The 19,103-nt window shown below is 34.1% G+C and overlaps 1 protein-coding gene across 1 annotated transcript in view; it reads left to right on the forward strand.

Annotated features, from left to right (window-relative positions):
* Nucleotides 1-19,103, forward strand: part of LOC145268377 (collagen alpha-6(VI) chain-like) — a 77,963-nt gene that overhangs the window by 9,202 nt on the left and 49,658 nt on the right. Inside the window, exons 3-6 of the mRNA XM_080123935.1 lie at nt 3,713-4,135; nt 8,151-8,717; nt 14,681-14,725; nt 15,858-16,028. Coding sequence (XP_079980061.1) covers nt 3,713-4,135; nt 8,151-8,717; nt 14,681-14,725; nt 15,858-16,028 — 1,206 coding nt within the window. The remainder of the gene's footprint in view (nt 1-3,712; nt 4,136-8,150; nt 8,718-14,680; nt 14,726-15,857; nt 16,029-19,103) is intronic.

A 19,103-nucleotide genomic window follows, 5' to 3' on the forward strand; every position in this document is an offset into this window, starting at 1 on the left:
TACTTGTATATATATATATATATATATATATATATATATATATATATATATATATATATATATATATATATAAGTTCTGGTCTGTGGCGTTCATAGCTTGTATAAGCTTTGGCGTTGTTTGATTGTGGGCTACTAATATATATATATATATATATATATATATATATATATATATATATATATATATATATATATATACGTTTTAACGGCCGAGTAGCTGAAACAATAATGTAACTTAACAGAAAGATATGGTAATAAAAAATGAAACGCATATTTGCTCTACAACAGTATTGAGCACTTTCTTCAGTTTTTATTAATTACCATTTCCACACACTATATATATATATATATATATATATATATATATATATCTGCGTATATGGTCTGCGGCGTTCACAGCTTGTATAAGCTTTGACGTTGTTTGATTGTGGAAAAATATATGATCTCACATTCAAAAATATAAATATGCTTCTAATCTCGGCTTTTTAGATGACATAATCTTAGTAAATTCAAAATCCTTCGCATCAGCATCGGTTTTTTAATAGTTGGATGAATTTCGCTTTGTTGAGAAGAAGTAGGTATATTCTACATTCGGGCTTCGATGCGTTTTGCTTGATTTGTGTTAGCAAATAAACTTGCTTCTATGTGGTGTGTACTCGACCCGCTTGCAAGTGACTCGCGTTTCGAATCCCGAGTACTACTGATTATTCCTAAAGGGGCTAAACTCAAGTCTTTGCATTTCTGCGGTTTTCTTAGCTTATGTAAGCATTGACATTTTTTTATTCTGAAAATATAGTCATCCACAGAGGGACTGATTCGCTAAGGCTAATACACACACACATACACACACACACACACACACACACACACACACACACATATATATATATATATATGTGTGTGTGTGTGTGTGCGCGCGCGCGTGTGTGTGTGTATGTGTATTCAATGTTAGGTATTAGACAACAGAAACATAATTACTGTATAATTTTAAAAGAAGTATTTTTATATACCTGAAAGGAAATGGAATTGGGGAAAACTAGGTCTAAATAATTTAATGTTTAGTGAGTTATTTCCGAGTAAATAAAATTATGGTGACTTAGGAACAAACAATTTATGCTTTTTTTTACCTATTTGCGTGCCTCAAATATATAGAAAAAATTTAATCCACGTCCTAAAAACAATGTAAATAGCAGCGGTAAACCCGTTAAAAAAATAAGCCGTAGAGGTCAGGATCGAACGTTCAACGCCAGTTATAAAAGGCTGTGCAAAGAACGGACACGCCTTAAGAGATTGTTCTACGAGTAACTATCGACGTTACGGACCTCGAAAAGACTGCTTCAAACAAACTGGAATGATGTAATTACTGCGCGGGGCTTGTTAGGTGGACACCGATAAATCGCGTAATGTAAACAAAAGTATATTTACTGTAAAAGTGAACCAACAGTATTTGTGTTGGTCAATGTTTATGAAATGTAATTATAAAACGAAGCACAGTTAATCGTTATGAAGCGTCATTCTGGAATATTAGTTTTCGAGAACAATATCTACGATAAAAGTAAAGAAACAATTTATTTTTAATACTCAATGTTTTTAATTTTAAAATATCCAATAAACACAGTTTAAAACCTTCAAAAGTACACAAAATTCGTGCCTTGACTGTAGTAATATAGTAATGTTTGGTATTTTGGTATTCTGGTATTTGGTGTATCAGAAAAAAAATTTAGTCAGTTGTCTTAAGGAAGAAGAAAACGTTTAGACGGTTTAAAGGCATCCAAATCACACAAATGTCGGGTATGTGCTGCAATAAACGCCGAATGAGTTGTTTTTATTTTTAATAAGTGTATAATAAGCTTTACGCTAGCTTTTAGAAAAGGAAAAATATAATGATTATCAACCTATATCGGAAAACCTTATGTACGCTGTAGTAAAACACAAACTATGTATCATGCATGTACGACATATTTAATGTGTAAATAAAAGCAGTTGTAGCTTATGAACATGTTTCGATGTCTTAATAAGTTTATAATCGGAGTATTTTATCTGAAATGATTGCCTAATCTAATCAGGTAAGTCATGTTCTTTTTTTCAATGTTTAGTTAGTTTCAGCCATTGATAATGTGAGAAAGGAAGAATCATTGTGGGGTGAGGAAAAATTATGGTAGGTGTATAAGTATATGAGCTAGAAAATTAGGGTGAAACCTCATATATGACCATGTGTCATATCGCGTTCAAAAGTTACATAATATACTGGCTAATAGTTTAGAAATAATAAATTATTTATGTGGCCTCTGTTGGAGCAAACCTAGTGTACTTTGGTCCAGACGGGATTTTTTGCAATCAAATTATTGTATACAGGATTTATCCAGAGCAACGCTGAGCAAGGAGTTACCAATCCTGTAGCTTCTTGTTATATAGTTAGACGTACACACATAACTACACACAAATACACACACATACACACATAGGTCCTTTTATAAAATAGATTAAAATAAGAGAATCACTTCTAGTAAACAATATTTACTTTCAAAATTCCTTATTCTATTTTAGTGATTATTATAGATGCTCTCGGCTCCATATATGTCGGGTCTGTACATGTGTGTGTGTGTGTGTGTGTTATTTTGCTTCAAATGTTCGTGTTGTATATAATACAAAACCATTAATGGCTTCCAATAAAAAAGATGTTCTGCCCCCTCATCATATTAGTAATGTCATTTATTCATTTAAATGTGGTTGCGGTGACGACTACGTAAGTCGAACGTCTTTAAAATTGGTAAGTCCCATACAACAACATGTACCGAGAAAAATCATGAATGGAACATTCCTACCTACCGACGCTGTAAACAACACATTTGGATCCGCTATAACGGAACACTTTATTAAATACCGGGATTGTGCAACGAACTTCAGCATCGACTCTTTCTCCGTATATCATCTAAAAGTCTTGGAGACTGTTCACGTTCGCCTTAGGAAGCCTTCCATTTGTAAGCAAAAGGACTGCTTGTTGGGTTTGAACGTGATCAGCCTCTAAAATTCATCCCCATACGATTGTTCTTGCTCCCGTCTCTTTTTTTAGATTTTATCATTAAGGAAAACAAATTACTAAAACATAAATCCCTGTATTTTAATTTTGATGAATGAGGGCGAAACATGTCAATTGACTCGTTTTGATTTTTTTTTTTTTCTATTTCCCTACTTTTATTTTTTAGTCGCTATCCATTTTCCTTTTCTCCTCAGTTTTTAATATAAAATGAATTCCGAAGGAATACGTCTTCCCTTCATGATTTCCTTAATAAAGTTTTGTACCCCCAGGAAAACCATGATATATATATATATATATATATATATATATATATATATATATATATATATATATACATATATACATATATATATATATATATATATTCCACATATAATATATATATATTCCATATATATATATATCATATATATTCCATATATAAACATATATATATATAATTAGCATGTTTATTTCGATTATTATTATTGAATAAATTCAAATATATATACATATATATATACGTGTGTGTGTGTACGTGTGTGTGTATGTGTGTGTTTATTTCTATCATTATTACCTCCTCTTTTTCTTATTTCTACTACTATGTCTGCTGCTTGTATAACATCACACCTGAGGATAAAAATGAGTCTTTCTAATGATAACTGGACGTGCAATCCGTTTTTCTGTTTTCAGGTACTACTAAAACCACTTCCAGACCTCCTGTTCCACCACTACCTTTTCCTCCTCTTACTACTGCTGCTACAACGATCATTCCCAGCACAGTACCTACTACTGCGTCTCTGACCACTCCCAGCACAATACTTTCATCTAAAACATCTAAAACTCATACTACTCCTGCTACGACTACTCCCAGCAAATTACCTTATACCGCTGCTACTGCTGCTATTTCGACCACTCCGAGCACAAAACCCACTACTACGACTATGACAACTCTCAGCAAAATACCTACTACAACTGCTGTTACAAATACACCCAGCACATTGACTATTACTACTATTGCTGATTCTACGACCACACCGAGTACAATACCTACTATTACTACTACTCCTGCTACTACAACAATTACGACCACTACCACACAAATACCAGAAGAACGTGAGTATATTATCTCTTGTACTATTTGACATTTACAAACGCTATTTCTAAACTCGCCATGTTCATTCCATCCATGTTTTATGTTAATGACCATCGGTCATATTTAGAGTCATATATATCTTTTAATGATGGACTGAACAGAATTGTATGAGTGTTTTGGTTCTATTACATTATTGCAGTACAGACCCGACGCGAATTTACTAAATGATAACTCCATCCAGTAAATTTCAGTTAACACTACATTTGATGATGAAGTTTGTGTTGTTTTCTTCAAGAAAAATTGACCAAGCTCCATATATGCTGCCTTTGAGCAGGAGATCAAAAAGTTGTGCAAAGGTGCTTGCAAAGGTGAAATTTGTTCTATATTTATTTGTCAAAATTGCAAACTATTGATGCGAATGTCTTCAAAGCTAAAATGAAATGACGCAGCGCATGCACCATTAACTGAAAATGATTCAAAAATGAGATTGCTGTTCCCCAAATAAAACTGAGGAGGCAAAAATGAGATGAAGTTTAGTTGTGGCAAAGTTATGTTTTTGAGATTGATGACGAAGACGCGTTTAGTATAAGGGCTTTTAATAGACATGGAAGCTTACTTCTTTATAAAAAAAGTAACGTCGTCTCTCAGCAATGTCATACACTTTCCCCATGTGTTAAAGTTTCCGTCAAAATCTTTGGCTGATATCTCACAACACTTTTGAATTCATCGTCACTTTCAAACTTTGTGCTTCTTGTGAATGCTTTCAAAAGTGTAATGTATGAACTGTAAGCGGGGTGAGGAAGCAGTTCCAAGTCCCACTCGTTTCAGGTGAGGACTTGTATTGATATGATGCAAGATGACTCCGGATAGATGATCCCTGCGTTTGTTCTTTATGTCCTTCTTGACCTACTTCAGCAGTTCACAGTGGTTGACACAGTCCACAGTGCTTCCTTCCTCAAGGAATGAAATGGTGATTGGGCTTTGCATATCCCCAAAACATATTCTTCGTGGCCTGTTAAGACTTCTTCACTGGAGAGCCTGCATGCTTCCACTCCATGGACTATAGTGCCAAACCCACGTCTCATCATAGGTTACCACTTTCATCAGAAACTCATACCATCCTTCTCATAGCGGGAGAGACACTTCTGGGACAGACTGGCCCTCCTCCGAAAACTACAGCTTTTTAATGCAATTCTGAATTTTTTAGATGAGATGTGAATGTTTGTATTGTTTTAGCTCCGCATTGCAAGAATTTAGACCGTGGGTTGAGCGGGGGTGTCCGCATATAATAAATAAAGTTCAATCCTCAGGGGTCACTAAGATATTTTTAAAGCGTTCCTATGACTATCTATACTAATTGTCAATATTAATGAAAAGAATTTTTTTAAAGACAATGGACAGACATCTCATGCGTTTCTTCGCTTTTTTGTTTTATTTTAACGCAATGCAAGGTGGCAACTTCAAGGGAAGAAGGTTCTTTTGTAAAATTACCTTCCTTGGGCTGGGTATATTTTTTTGCTATTTTTCCATTTTTCTCTTGTGAATTTGTAATTAGAGGAATCCAAATGCGGTTAAATTTTATACTAGGACGACTAATAATATTATTCTTTAAGTTTTCTGATCCTAGATATAGAAGAAATATGGTAAACCCACAGTCCGAATTTTTGCTAACCCCTCTTTTCCTTAGTAGAGAAAAGGAAACATGAATTTAACAAGCGGAGAAGGTTGTAGGTTACAACGACCGAAACGTTGTGCTAATAACACCCAAGATGAGAATAATCGTCCCAGTAACCAAAACAATATAAACTACAGTTTTTATGGGGGGGACGGTGTAAAATAAATTAACACAGCGAACACCCTTTTTTTGGGACATACTTTGAGATAAACATTAGCAGCAATTATCACGACTACATCCACTATCGCACCAGAACACGAGCCTCCTTAACTTCTCTCAACGATCTAAACCCACACTATAAGATATGAATATCACCCATGTATGATGTTCTGAATAGTCTTTTAAAATCCTTGATAACTCCAAAGCATGGGAACTAAACTTTTCCCTGTTATAGTAATACTACAATGCTATTGTGAGTTAGCCTCTGCTATTTTCACATCCTATAGTAAATGACTTTAAGGCATATGGATTCCTTAATTGCGGAAAAATTACCATTTTGATATCAGTCCGGTGAAAGAAATTATCGGCAAAATTATTGCTCGATAAGTCTCCTCCAATGATCATATCGTATCTTCTTTTATATGGCGTTTATGCAACTCTGATGAAACGTGTCCACTTGCATCAAAAGCAAGAACTTTTGCATGAGATCTCCAAGCATCCCTGTGTAAAATTCTGCACTCTATGGTTTTAACCAAAGAACTTGTAGTAGATATTTCTTTGTTGCAAGACTTAACAGTGCCTGGACACGATTGCTGGATATATATATATATATAGCAGATTATACTTTGTATTATCACCCATCAGTATTGCTTTAGCATATTCTGTATTTACTGTGTCCGCATTGGGTTGAGTGCTGAGAATGTGGAACAAAGAAACAATAGGGCGGATTTATAATAAACAAATGGTTTTGAGTTAACGCACAGAGAGAGAGAGAGAGAGAAAGAGAGAGTGAGAGAGAAAGAGAGAGAGAAAGAGAGAGAGAAAGAGAGAGTGAGAGAGAAAGAGAAAGAGAGAAAGAGAGAGAGAGAAAGAGAGAGAGAGAGAAAGAGAGAGTGAGAGAGAAAGAGAGAGAGAAAGAGAGAGAGAGAGGAAGAGAGAGAGAGAAAGAGAGAAAGAGAGAGTGAGAGAGAAAGAGAGAGAGAGGGAAAGAGAGAGAGAAAGAGAGAGAGAGAGAGAAAGAGAGAAAGAGAGAAAGAGAGAGAGAAAGAGAGAGAGAGAAAGACAGAGAGAGAGAGAGAGCGGGAGAGTCCGCCCGCCGAAACACACGTATGTACGAATTTTTTTCGTCATCATACAGCCGCCACCCCATCTTTCTCTCTCCTATACCAAATATCAAATAAACGACAGTGTTTGATAAATCAATTTTAATTTTTATTATTTTATAAACACGGCATATTTTCGACGAGCGTTGGTGTTGTTGAAATTATAGGTAAGATTAATTGATAAAAACAGTTATACACTCGTACGCACTGAAAACAAGCAGAGATGTCTTTTTATACGTACATTTCAAGGCTCGCTTGTTATCTAACGCAAAGTTAAAAAAACTAAACCCGCTTTATTGTTCTATTTAACAATAAACATATTAATTTTGGTGTACCTGAATTACGAAATTAGTCGAGTGTCGTAAATCATGCCATTAGTTTTATCAAGAAAAAAACAAATATCCGAAATAACTTGAAAAAATATTTTTAAAAACGAGATAATGATATCGTCCTATCTCCCTGTTCTCCTCTATCTCTATCTCTTTCTCTCTTTCTCTCTCTTTCTCTCCCTCTCTCTCTTTACACACACACACACACACACACACAAATTCTATTATATGCAAAATAGACGTTTCTGATTTGTTGAAATCGGGATTGATTACCATACCATTCGGATTCTTCGGATTACTGCGCTCGTATTGAATGTTATTTAAACAACGTTTTGGCCGTGTAATCTCTGACCTTCTTCAGGTGTATCTTGTTGAACTCGGAAATATTTAATCGTCCGAATGTTGTGAAAATAAAACTTAGGATTGAGAATCCAAATAATTTAAGTGGAATGAACGACATTTTGACATAATGGGTAGCGCTTGTCCTACAAGACAATCAAAGCAGGCCATATCAGCCAGAAATTCATCAACCATTTTTTACTTATTGGCGTTTCGCATCTGCCGTCTGCTCTTTACTAGGATATATGTATTTATGTATCTTAGCGGCAAAAGACACTCAGGCTTGTCCATGCAAAACACTTCGGCTTTTTTTACTTTTTTAATATCAGATAGTTATTGCATCGCTAAATTTAACGTTTAGTCGGACGTCACAAAGAAATATATAAGCTAAAATATGTTCTCTATAGATTAACTTTTATTTATCTTTCAGAATGCAGACATATGTCAGCTGACATCGCTTTCATAATCGACCTTTCAAGAAGTATCTGGCAACTCGATTTCAAAAGAGGAATAAATTTACTGAAAAATGTAACAAAACATTTTTCTATAAGTCCAAAGTATGTGCGCATCGCTGCCGTCTCTTTTGGTGAGATTGTCGTTAATAAATCAGCTTTTGGATTCAACAAATTTAAAACAAGGAGTGGTATTCTTGAAGGACTCAACTTTATCGAATATATTCAACATTATGGTTATGCATCCAACCTAGATAGGGTGCTCGCTTATGCACGGCTTAATTTCTTCGCCCATGAAAGGCCGAATATTAAGAAAATAGCCATCATACTTACTGATGGAACATGGCATTATACTGCCGAGACTTCTAAGGAAGTCAAATTGCTGAAAAGTGACGGAGTGGAGATCGTTGCTGTTGGCCTTGGATATCGCATTGATAAAATACAGTTAGATGCTGTTGCCAGTAGATCTGAGGATGTGATGCACCTCAATACCTATGGTGATTTAAAATTCTTCGTAGACAGACTTGTGTCTATCATCTGTCAAGGTAAGTTTTAACCCATGTTTATTCATTTGGTGAAAACTTGCATAAATACCTAGTTGTTAATATAAGAATGCAGTTGTTAATATAAGAATGTAGTTTTTAATATAAAATGTACTTGTTAATATAAAATGCATTTGTTAGTATAAGAATGTAGTTGGTAATATAAAAATGTAGTTTTTAATATAAAAATGTACTTCTTAATATGAAAATGTAGTTTTTAATATAAAAAATGTACTTGTTAATATAAAATGCATTTGTTAGTATAAGAATGTAGTTGGTAATATAAAAATGTAGTTTTTAATATAAAAATGTACTTCTTAATATGAAAATGTAGTTTTTAATATAAAAAATGCACTTGTTAATATAAAAATGTAGTTTTTAATATAAGAATGTAGTTGCTACTATAAAAATGTAGTTTTTAATATAAAAATGTACTTGTAAATATAAAAAATATCCCTATGCAATCTATTGTAATTAATCTATACAAAATATAAACGCATTCTATTCGTCATTTTCTAGACAATCGATGATTTAGTCTTTTCGTTATTTTATTTTCCGAAACGTTTGTATATGTTCTTAAGAAAAAAATTAAATTAAGGTGTTTTTTCTAATTTAATTAAGTCGCCTCGGAAGTGATTTAAAATAGGGACAATTTATTAATGACCTAAATATCAATGTCAGCAGAACTAGCAGCAGGGAAGTGAAGGTGACCTGGTAGTTAACGACACAGGCTTACAATCTGGATGCGACAAGTTCGAACCCAGTTTGTTCCACATAAACATTCATTAAAGGACGTTGGCAACCTTCACGTGATCTCTTCGTATATACCCAATACCCTTCTAGAAATCCTACGCAATAGAAAGATATCAGGGAAACATATGCCAACAACAAGCAAAAATAACACTGATTAGAATTGGCCGACTGGCAGCGAAATAGTGTGGTTGGTAATTTCAAACTTTCGATTATTCCCGTCTAGAAAAAACATTATAGCATTGTAAACACAGATGCCACATATAAATCCTATATCTGCCAATATCTGGTGCATGCTTCGCGGATATTATCATTCCATTCGCTACGGATACAAATTTATTTATTTTATTTTCTTTCGTTTACACGTATCCTTTATGCTGTTTTCATTACTCAGATTTATAGGGGGCAGGCATATTCAATGACAGGATGATTTCCGCGATACGTTAGCTTTCATTCAATGTGTTGTTGATTGAAATTACTGTTATGGTGTTAAATGGTAATAAAACGAACAGGAACACAGGACTTTTAGGAACGAACATGTATTCACATATATTACAGGCAAAATCAGGTTGAGCAATACTATTCCTCAACTGTAGTGCGTTTGCACACGACCTCCTTGGCCGGGTGCCAATCTCTGACTGCCGGGCACCGGTACTCGATACCAGAAGTGACGTCACCAGAGGAAGTGACGTCATGGGTCCATAAGTGTAAGCCATTTTGAGTTTCAGAACAGTTTCAGATGGTTCGCTGTTACACACAAGTCCTGGGAGGTGACTTGTTTGTAGTAGACAGTTCCACAGAACAAAATATTCTTACCGTGTCGAAACCCGGGAAAGAACATGTGAAATTGCTCCTGAAAAGGTTTAATATTTATGAAGCAATTCTGGTTTCTGATTGGTTGGTAGCAGAACGTGAATTAATTTGATTCGCCAGTTCTTAGCAGCATCGTTTATAAATAGAATCTTCCGACTGTGTGGAATCATACCCCATTAACCTCAAAATATTGCAACATCCTCCCTATTTTTTATAATGGGGAAGTCCCTTGTGTTTGTTCTGCTCAAAAATAAATATATATTTTTATATTCACTTAGACATAACAAAAATTAGAAATCATTTGGATCTTAGAATTTTAGCATTTAAAAAGACGCCATTTTTAATTGTGTTCAAACGTCAAAAAGGAAAATTACAAAGATTTTTTTTAAGCAAAAATATTAGTTACGCATTAGTAGGTTAAAGTGTTAATACAAATAAAATAGATACAGTTTAACGTCTTGTCCAGGACTATTTTTTTATATAGAAATCTATATACTCTGAGCATTACCCCTAGGGGTTTCCGCTGATATTCATGCAAAAAAGTAAAAGCCTTCTCATAAGTGGAACTTCGCTGGTCTGTATTTTTAATATATAGAAATCTATATACATACAGGGCAGTGAAAGAAAAAAAAATTATTCAGTCGAATTCACCAACAAGTTTTGAGAAAAAACGTTGCAGCTTTATCCTTTTAAATAACGTAGGACTTGTTTAGCTCTGTTTAAATCCTTCATTGTCGGTCGTGATAATTTTTGTGACAGTTTTGTTACTGTATAGCATATGTCGGGCCTGGTTGCAGTCATTAAATATATAAGACTACCTATAATTTCGCGATATTGTGTGTCATTTATTATTTCAGATTCTGTGTGTATATTTTTATTAATGTCATTTTCGACCGGTGTAGAGCGTTTCTTGCACTCTCCCATTCCAAATTTTAATAGTATTTTGTCGATGTATCTCGATTGAGTCATCGTAACAAGTCCTTTGCTTTGAGTAAATTCTATCCCCAGAAACCAGGATATTTTGCCAAGATCGGTCATTTTGAATCTTTTACTTAATCTGTTCTTAATATCAGTTAACATTATGTCACAATTTGATGCGATTAAAATATCATCGACCCACAATACCAAAATCAGTAGTTTATCGTCTTTGTGTCGGGTATATAAACAGGGGTCTACAGCGCATTGTCTAAATTGTTGTTTAATAATATAATCATGGAATACAGTGTTCCAACACTGAGCACTCTTCTTTAGACCATATAATGACTTGTTAAGTCGCCACACGCTATTTTTATTTTTCATTATAAATCCCTCTGGAGGGGTAATATAAATTTCACAGTCTATTGGGGCATTCAAATAAGCATTTTTTTACGCCCATTTGATGGATGTTTAGGTCATATTGTGATGCGCCTTGCATTAAAATTCTGATTGTCGTTAGGTTTGTGGTCGGTGAAAACGTAGAAAAGTATTCTTTACTGTAAATCTGAGAGCACCCCTTAGCAACAAATCTTGCTTTGTACTGTTCTACGCCTGATGCTGTACTCTTTTTTGTAAAGACCCATCTGTTAGAAATAACATGTTTATCTCTTGGGAGAGGCACTACCGTATAGGTATCATTTTCGGTTAAGGCATCTATTTCTTTTTTCATGGCAATTTTCCATTCATCACAATGTTCTGAATTAATTGCTTCGTTGAAGCTTTTTGGCGCATTTTCCATTGAATAGCAATAGTCGATTTGATAACCCTTTATATTGTTGACCACAAAAAATCGGGTCGTCTTCTATTTCTTTTGGGATATCTTTCGACTTTATCATCATCGTCATCATCATCATCATCATCATCATCATCATCATGGACACTCTCGTCTCCGTCATCGATCTCAACATTCATTAAATGTTCGTAGAAAGCAACTTGAATTTCTTTAGAGTCCATACCAATTGCGAGAAGGGTAGCGAATATAGCACCGGTGCCAACCCCACAGAAACGTTTTAGCTCTTGCAGGATACGAAGCTTTTCCAGAAGTCTTAGGGCTCCGGCATAAGAGACGCCTTCGGCACCACAAGAAGCAAAAACCAAATTTTCTATATCAAACTCTTGGTATTCGAGCCCGTCGATGGACAAAAGTCCGGAAACGGATCTTTCTTCCGTCGAATTTCTTGTACGTGTTGTTGAAGAGGAGATTCCCATAGTGATCTTAGTTCACTTGCTGCTAACGTTTGTCAAACTGGAATACTAGCCCTTTGTAAGAGAGTGAATTTATGGACAAGAGCCGTTTGTTTCTGGGTATCGGTTTTGTATTTTAAACCAAGTCTTGTACGTGAAACTCTCAAATCCGCATTAAGCGATAAGAGTCGAACGGCCAGGTCATTGAAGCAATTTTCCTGTTTTTTATCAATCGGAAAAAATCCAAGAGTTTTCTTGTTTTTAGAGACGAATCCCTTCGACGAAAAGAAGTCGTTAATATAATACATTTTATTTAGAAGAGCATCTTCGTCGTCCATGGAGAGCAGCCAACCGTCGTAACAATGGATTGGATATTTACACAAGATAGCTCCGTTGACGTAATAAGACTCAGTCTGACCGGACTTCTGCAGGTAGAATATACCAGGCGTAGACAGCGCCATAAGCAGGGCTTTCTTAATGGTCAAATCCGGGGTGGTTTTCGGGTGGCAATACTCGATAGTCGATTTATCAACGTTGGTTACAAGTAAGCATAATTCTTTGGAAGTCTTTTCATAAAAGTCCGAGAAGGTGACAGCACAATCAAACGATTTGGATTCAAAAAAGTTTATCAAACCAGTCAGACATTTGAGATTGGAAGTTCCAGCCATAATCATCCATTGGAAATGGGTTCGGATCCGCTTGTGTCATCGTTTATAAATAGAATCTTCCGACTGTGTGGGATCATACCCCATTAACCTCAAAATATTGCAACACGACCTCCTTGGCCGGGTGGCAATCTCTGACTGCCGGGCACCGGTACTCGATACCGGAAGTGACGTCACCAGAGGAAGTGACGTCATGGGATAGTCTATTAATCCCATGGAGGGGCGTCAATTACAGAATAAGTTGTCTCCTGTGAAAACACGCTTCTCTTCTAGTATATATTTCTTTCTTTTTTATGTGTTTTTGTCTTTTGCCTTATTTTTTTTTTATTCGTCACTTTACGTGTACGCTCTCACAACAAACGGTCTTCCACGCAATCCATAACTGTGACTGTTTTACTCTTATATGTACTGTTCAAGTTCTTCTGTGTGTGGGCCTCCGAAAATTATATTCTTAGAAAATTGATTGCATTGAAAAGTGTATATATATATATATATATATATATATATATATATATATATATATATATATGCATATATATATATATATATATTTGTACATATTATAAATTCAAATTTCATCGCTTGAACTTCTTTTTTCTTCTCTTTGTTGGGGGGGGGTAAAGACAGCACTTTCCATTACTTTTTAATTACTCGTTGAGTTTTCACGTCTAGGACTTAATCACCAATTCCTTCAAGATGTTTATTTAAATATGAATAGCTACAAATGTAAATACATGATTACAAATGATGATGAGTAAAAATGCATTCAACCTTATAAAAAGTATTTCTTTATATTCTGTGTAATTTTAACAGGTCAACTGATTTTATATATATTGAAACTTTATATAAGCTTCAAATAAAAAGAGTAAAAATTGAAAGAATAGTATAAATAAACATCGTAAAAAATAGTTTAGTATTTGTCTTAAAATATGTCGTCGAGGATATATAAAAACAAGGATAGTGTTGAGGGGGAGAATAGAAGGCAAGAAATTTGGCGGTATTCGCCAATACATCTTACACTAATCTTTTTTTAAAACTGGTTCAGCATTCAACTTGAAGGAATGCGTTAGTCCTTGGTGATTATTCCACTCTCACGTTTCAAAATCAGGCTAATTTTATGATGAACAAGATAAAACTTATAATCTTCATTGTTTCAGAGAGCATGTCTAACGTTTAAAATTAATTGGAAATCAATAGGAAGTCAGATTCTTAAAAAAAAAAATGAATTATCTGTCGTTCAATAAATAGAAAATGGCTTTGGACACCATTCAAGATCCGTGACTAAAACGTAATCACAGTTTAGAAAAAATGGGGGTTATTTTACATACGTATGATGTAAAAATAGAAAAAATGCTTTAATTAAAAAGTTTTCCTTTATTATACATTTTCCTTACTTTCCTTTATCTTTTTTAATATATTTTAAAAATCTTTAAAAGATAAACATGTCCGGTTCTCTTTATAACATATATTAGAAGATTAAACTTCTTGGAACATGTATGAAGTACGTTGAAGTCATAGGAATTTAGATTATATAAAACATTCTACTAGAACTCATTCAATTGTTTTATATATTTTAAGGTGGTCGACTTATAAGGAAGAGGGATTTTATCTCGTCTGGAGAAAGTGAGTATATCTTTATTCAAATATAAAAGCAGTTTCAGCTAGAACGGAATAGCCAACTTTTATGTTACTTTACGTGTAATATGCATGCAAATTCTTCATCCGAAATATTCTTGAAATATATTGTGTTTTTACATAATATAAAAGTAATTTAGACACCGACTAGAACGGCATAACTAATTTTCATCCTCATCTTTCTAAATGCGAGTAAAATATCACGACAGCATTTTATATAGGTGGTAGGTGAAAAAGAAATAAAATGTTTCTTCATTATCTTTTTTTACAGATTTACAAAATTGTCTACTAACAAAATTGTCTACTAACAAAATTGTCTACTAACAAAATTGTCTACTAAAAAAATTGTCTACTAACAAAATTGTCTACTAGCAAATACAAATAAAACATTTCTTTATTACCATGCTGGTGATTCATGACAATATATTATTTACGCTTTGTCTGTTTTGGTCAACGTTTATAAAATTATCTGCACGATGATCTATTTATTTTGCATTTCGTTTACCACATTTTCCAAATTTCAGCACATGATGACTATTTATTACATTCTTATCTGTTTTTGAGTAACGTAGTCTAGGAACCAGCATGTCGTAGACTCAGTAGCAAAGAAGACCAAAACAAAGACTAACTCGAACTCATTTTTTTTTTCGTGCAACAACGGCATTGATTTTTCGTGACGGCTGTGACGTTACCCACGTCTCTTACGTGATCTCAAACGCCATCTACTTCTCAAACGTGATCGTCTCTCCATTGTGGTCTTTTTCGTTTTTATAGTTTTTCCTTACCGTGACGCCATATGACGTATCTCAATGATCTCCACGAACAGCAAAATTTACAATGACAGACTTTTTTCATCTTGTTGATAAATATCACGTTCAGACTTGGACACTTCTAGATGTTGTTTTCATTTAACTTCTAATTAGTTCTATATTTCTGTTAGATATACAATAATGGTGTGATTTTCTTGTATTTGGTGAAAACTAGGTAATCTGTTTGTTACGACACGTTTTATTTCTGAAATGATTAAAATAATATATATATACATATATATATACATATATGTATATATATATATATATATATATATATATATATAAATATATATATTATTTGCATCTAGACAGTGGTGGACAAGTGATTGATATAAATTTTGCACTCGATGCTGCTTTGATGGGAATAAAGGGAACTGCAGATGCAACACGATTCATTGAAACAGTCATTTCATCTCCCCTCTTAAATACTGATAAAGTGCAAGTTGGTGTCATCACTAGGTCATGCCCAGACAATAAAGGTGAGTATACCATTTTTTTTTTACATAATATGTTGCTACACAGTCATGGGCATGTTTCGGTCAATTAGCTACCAGTAACAAGAGACCTATTCAGGCGATACAACTTATACGAAAGAAAAGACTGTAATGAAAACATCATGGTTTCTTTATAACAGGGGGCTAAAATCAGGAAGTTCCGTCAGATGTTGTTTATATTAATCAAAAACATATACATTATTTACATCTAGACAGTGTTGGACAAGTGATTGATATAAATTTTGCATTCGATGCTGCTTCGATGGGAACAAAGGGAACTGCAGATGCAACACGATTCATTGAAACCGTAATTTTAAAATTCAAAATATCAAGTGGTCTCTGTTGGAAATTTATTGTTTTTCAAAAGGTACGCATTACAATATTATTTCGTTCGCGACTAACAAAATTATGTCTTTGCAACATTTTTAGTCACTTACTATTCGGAACTGCCTTTTCAGTTTGTTAGCCAGTCCCGAAGTCCATACTGAATGTAGCCCATCCAATGCGGTTCTTCAGGGCAGTGGTAGAGTCTGTCATTGTTTACGGTGCTACAACCTGGACACTCACCAAAAGATTGGAAAGAAAACTAGACGGCACATACACCCGTATGCTAAGAACAATATTAAATATATCTTGGCAAAATCATCTCACGAAGCAGAAACTTTATGGCAACCTACCCACATACCATCAGAGAAAGACGCTTACGATTTGCCAGTCATTGTCTGAGGAGCAAGCATGAATTGGTGAGTGATGCATTGCTATGGACTCCACGACACGGATGCGCAAGCAAAGGATGACCTAGATCCACGTACATCCAACAAATAGCACACGACGCCAACTGTGAACCTGAAGATCTGAGGCATCTGATGGAAGACAGGAAACTCTGGAGAGGAAGAGTCACATTGGTCCGGGCAAGGAGCCTGTCACGATGATGATGATGATGATTACTATTCAGATATTAATCTTAAAAATCGCAGAAAAAAATATTATGTTAAACGACTTCGACAGATGTTAAAACTTGGTAAGTCTCAAGAATACGAATGTTCTGTCTTTTTGCTTTACATGTGTTATAACTGATCTAGTAAAAAAAGACCATTTTAATTTATGTCGTTTTATTTTTTCCAAGTCCCCTTGCCCCATTTGACTTATTTTTATTTCTATCAATACAATTATTGATATTGCTATCCACATTATTGTTGTTTTCATCACAAATAGTCCTATTTTCATTTTCCGTGGTTAACTTGAAGAATGTTAAGTGATTGAATCTATCGTTAAACTGGCAACTATGGATACTATCTATACTTTGGTATTATTACTTGTTATAAATTCACATTTATATGCAATATCAATTTAAAGTTTAGATTCCTGTATTTCATTATCTCTACTATTTACGATGTTATTTAGTTTTATATTGTTATAACTCATTATTGTTTTAGTTTAGTAAGGTGAAAATGATAGTTTAACTGTGCTCATATTTATTATTTTACTGCTTTTCCGTGAATTAAATGCGTGTTCTGTGCTGCTATTTCCCCCATTTATTGCTTTATGTTTAGAACTGTTCATGATATTGCATTTGTTTTGCATTTATTTCAACTTCATTAATTTTTGTAATTAATTTATCTGTTGTGTCCTGAACTAGCTAATCTTTTTTTATAGTATTCCTTTTTTTATTAAATAGTTGGTTTAGAAATTCTACTTAAATGCTAGGTATTGTTGCTGCTTTATTCATGAATTAAGGATTCTTGAATTTGTCATCTATATAGAATAAAGTCTAGTTGGGTTCAATTGTCAAGTATAATTGTCGATATGAAATGTTACGTCTAGAAAGTTTATAATTTTGTGATTAATATTTTTTGACTGAATTAGTAGAGTTATTGTAGCGACTAATAGTTATTTTGTTTACTAAAATTGAATAAAATTATATATGTGTGTGTGTGCGTGTGTGTGCGTGTGTGCGTGTGTGCGTGTGTGTATATACATTCATGAGCAAAAAAAAAAAATGGGGCAAGAGTGAGAGAAGGACGAAATCGATTTTTCAATATTTTTCCATGACTTTTTGTTAATTTTAATTGAAAATTTCTATTTTGAAGATCATTATTATTATAGCACTAATAATACTAAGTAAATAGATTAATCCTAAGGCGAAGATATAAAAAACTGAATTGCCGGATTAAGGCAGTCCAAAATGACTTGCAAGCTATTTTTTTAATATTTTCAAAAAATAAAATTTAAAAACATTTTTTTCTGCAGTGAAGCGAATTGGTCAAAGTCGAACACTTGGTAAAAGGGAAATCTGGATCTGGTCGCCCTAGAGCATCCACTTTAAAGGACGACCACATGCTTAAATTAACTGTTTTAAAGGATCGAAAGAAAACTTATGTTGACCATAGCAAACAATTCAAAAGAGGGGCTGGAAATTATCTTTCTAGATATACAATATCTAGACGAATGAAAGACATGGGATTTTCCTCTAAAAGGTGTGCAAAGAAGCCATTTTCATATAAGAAGAACATCAATTTTAGAAAGATATTTTTCTCATGTTATAGCAAGAAAAATACAGACTGGTTCAGAAATGTTTTCTGATTAGATGAATCAAGATTTTGACGGTGCAATCGAAGAACTGGAGAAAGATTTTCACCAAGTTGCATAAAAACGACAGTTAAACACGAGAATGGAGAGATAATGGTATAGGAAATTTTCACTACAACAGGAGTTGGGGAACTTATTAGATGTGAGAAGTCAATCAATGCAAAGGAATACATTCGAATATTAGAAACAGGACTGGACTGTTACCAAGTATCCAGAAGCTGGGAATATCGCAGAACATTCTTTTTCAACGTGATAATGCCCCTGAACACACTGCTTAAGTCACAGAAAAATGGTTTTCTGATAATTCAATTGATGTGGTAATTTGGCCAGGTCAAAGCCCCGATTTAAACCCAATCGAGAATATTTGGTTCATGATATCTCGTGCATTGGCCGGAAGAACTTTTTTGAACAATGGCAAACTGTGGGAAGTTGTGCAAAGCGAATGGAATAGGATCTCTTCTTCAGTGTTCC

Source organism: Euprymna scolopes, chromosome 43 (genome assembly GCF_053919585.1).
Source record: "Euprymna scolopes isolate OS-2025 chromosome 43, ASM5391958v1, whole genome shotgun sequence".
Taxonomy (NCBI): domain Eukaryota; kingdom Metazoa; phylum Mollusca; class Cephalopoda; order Sepiida; family Sepiolidae; genus Euprymna; species Euprymna scolopes.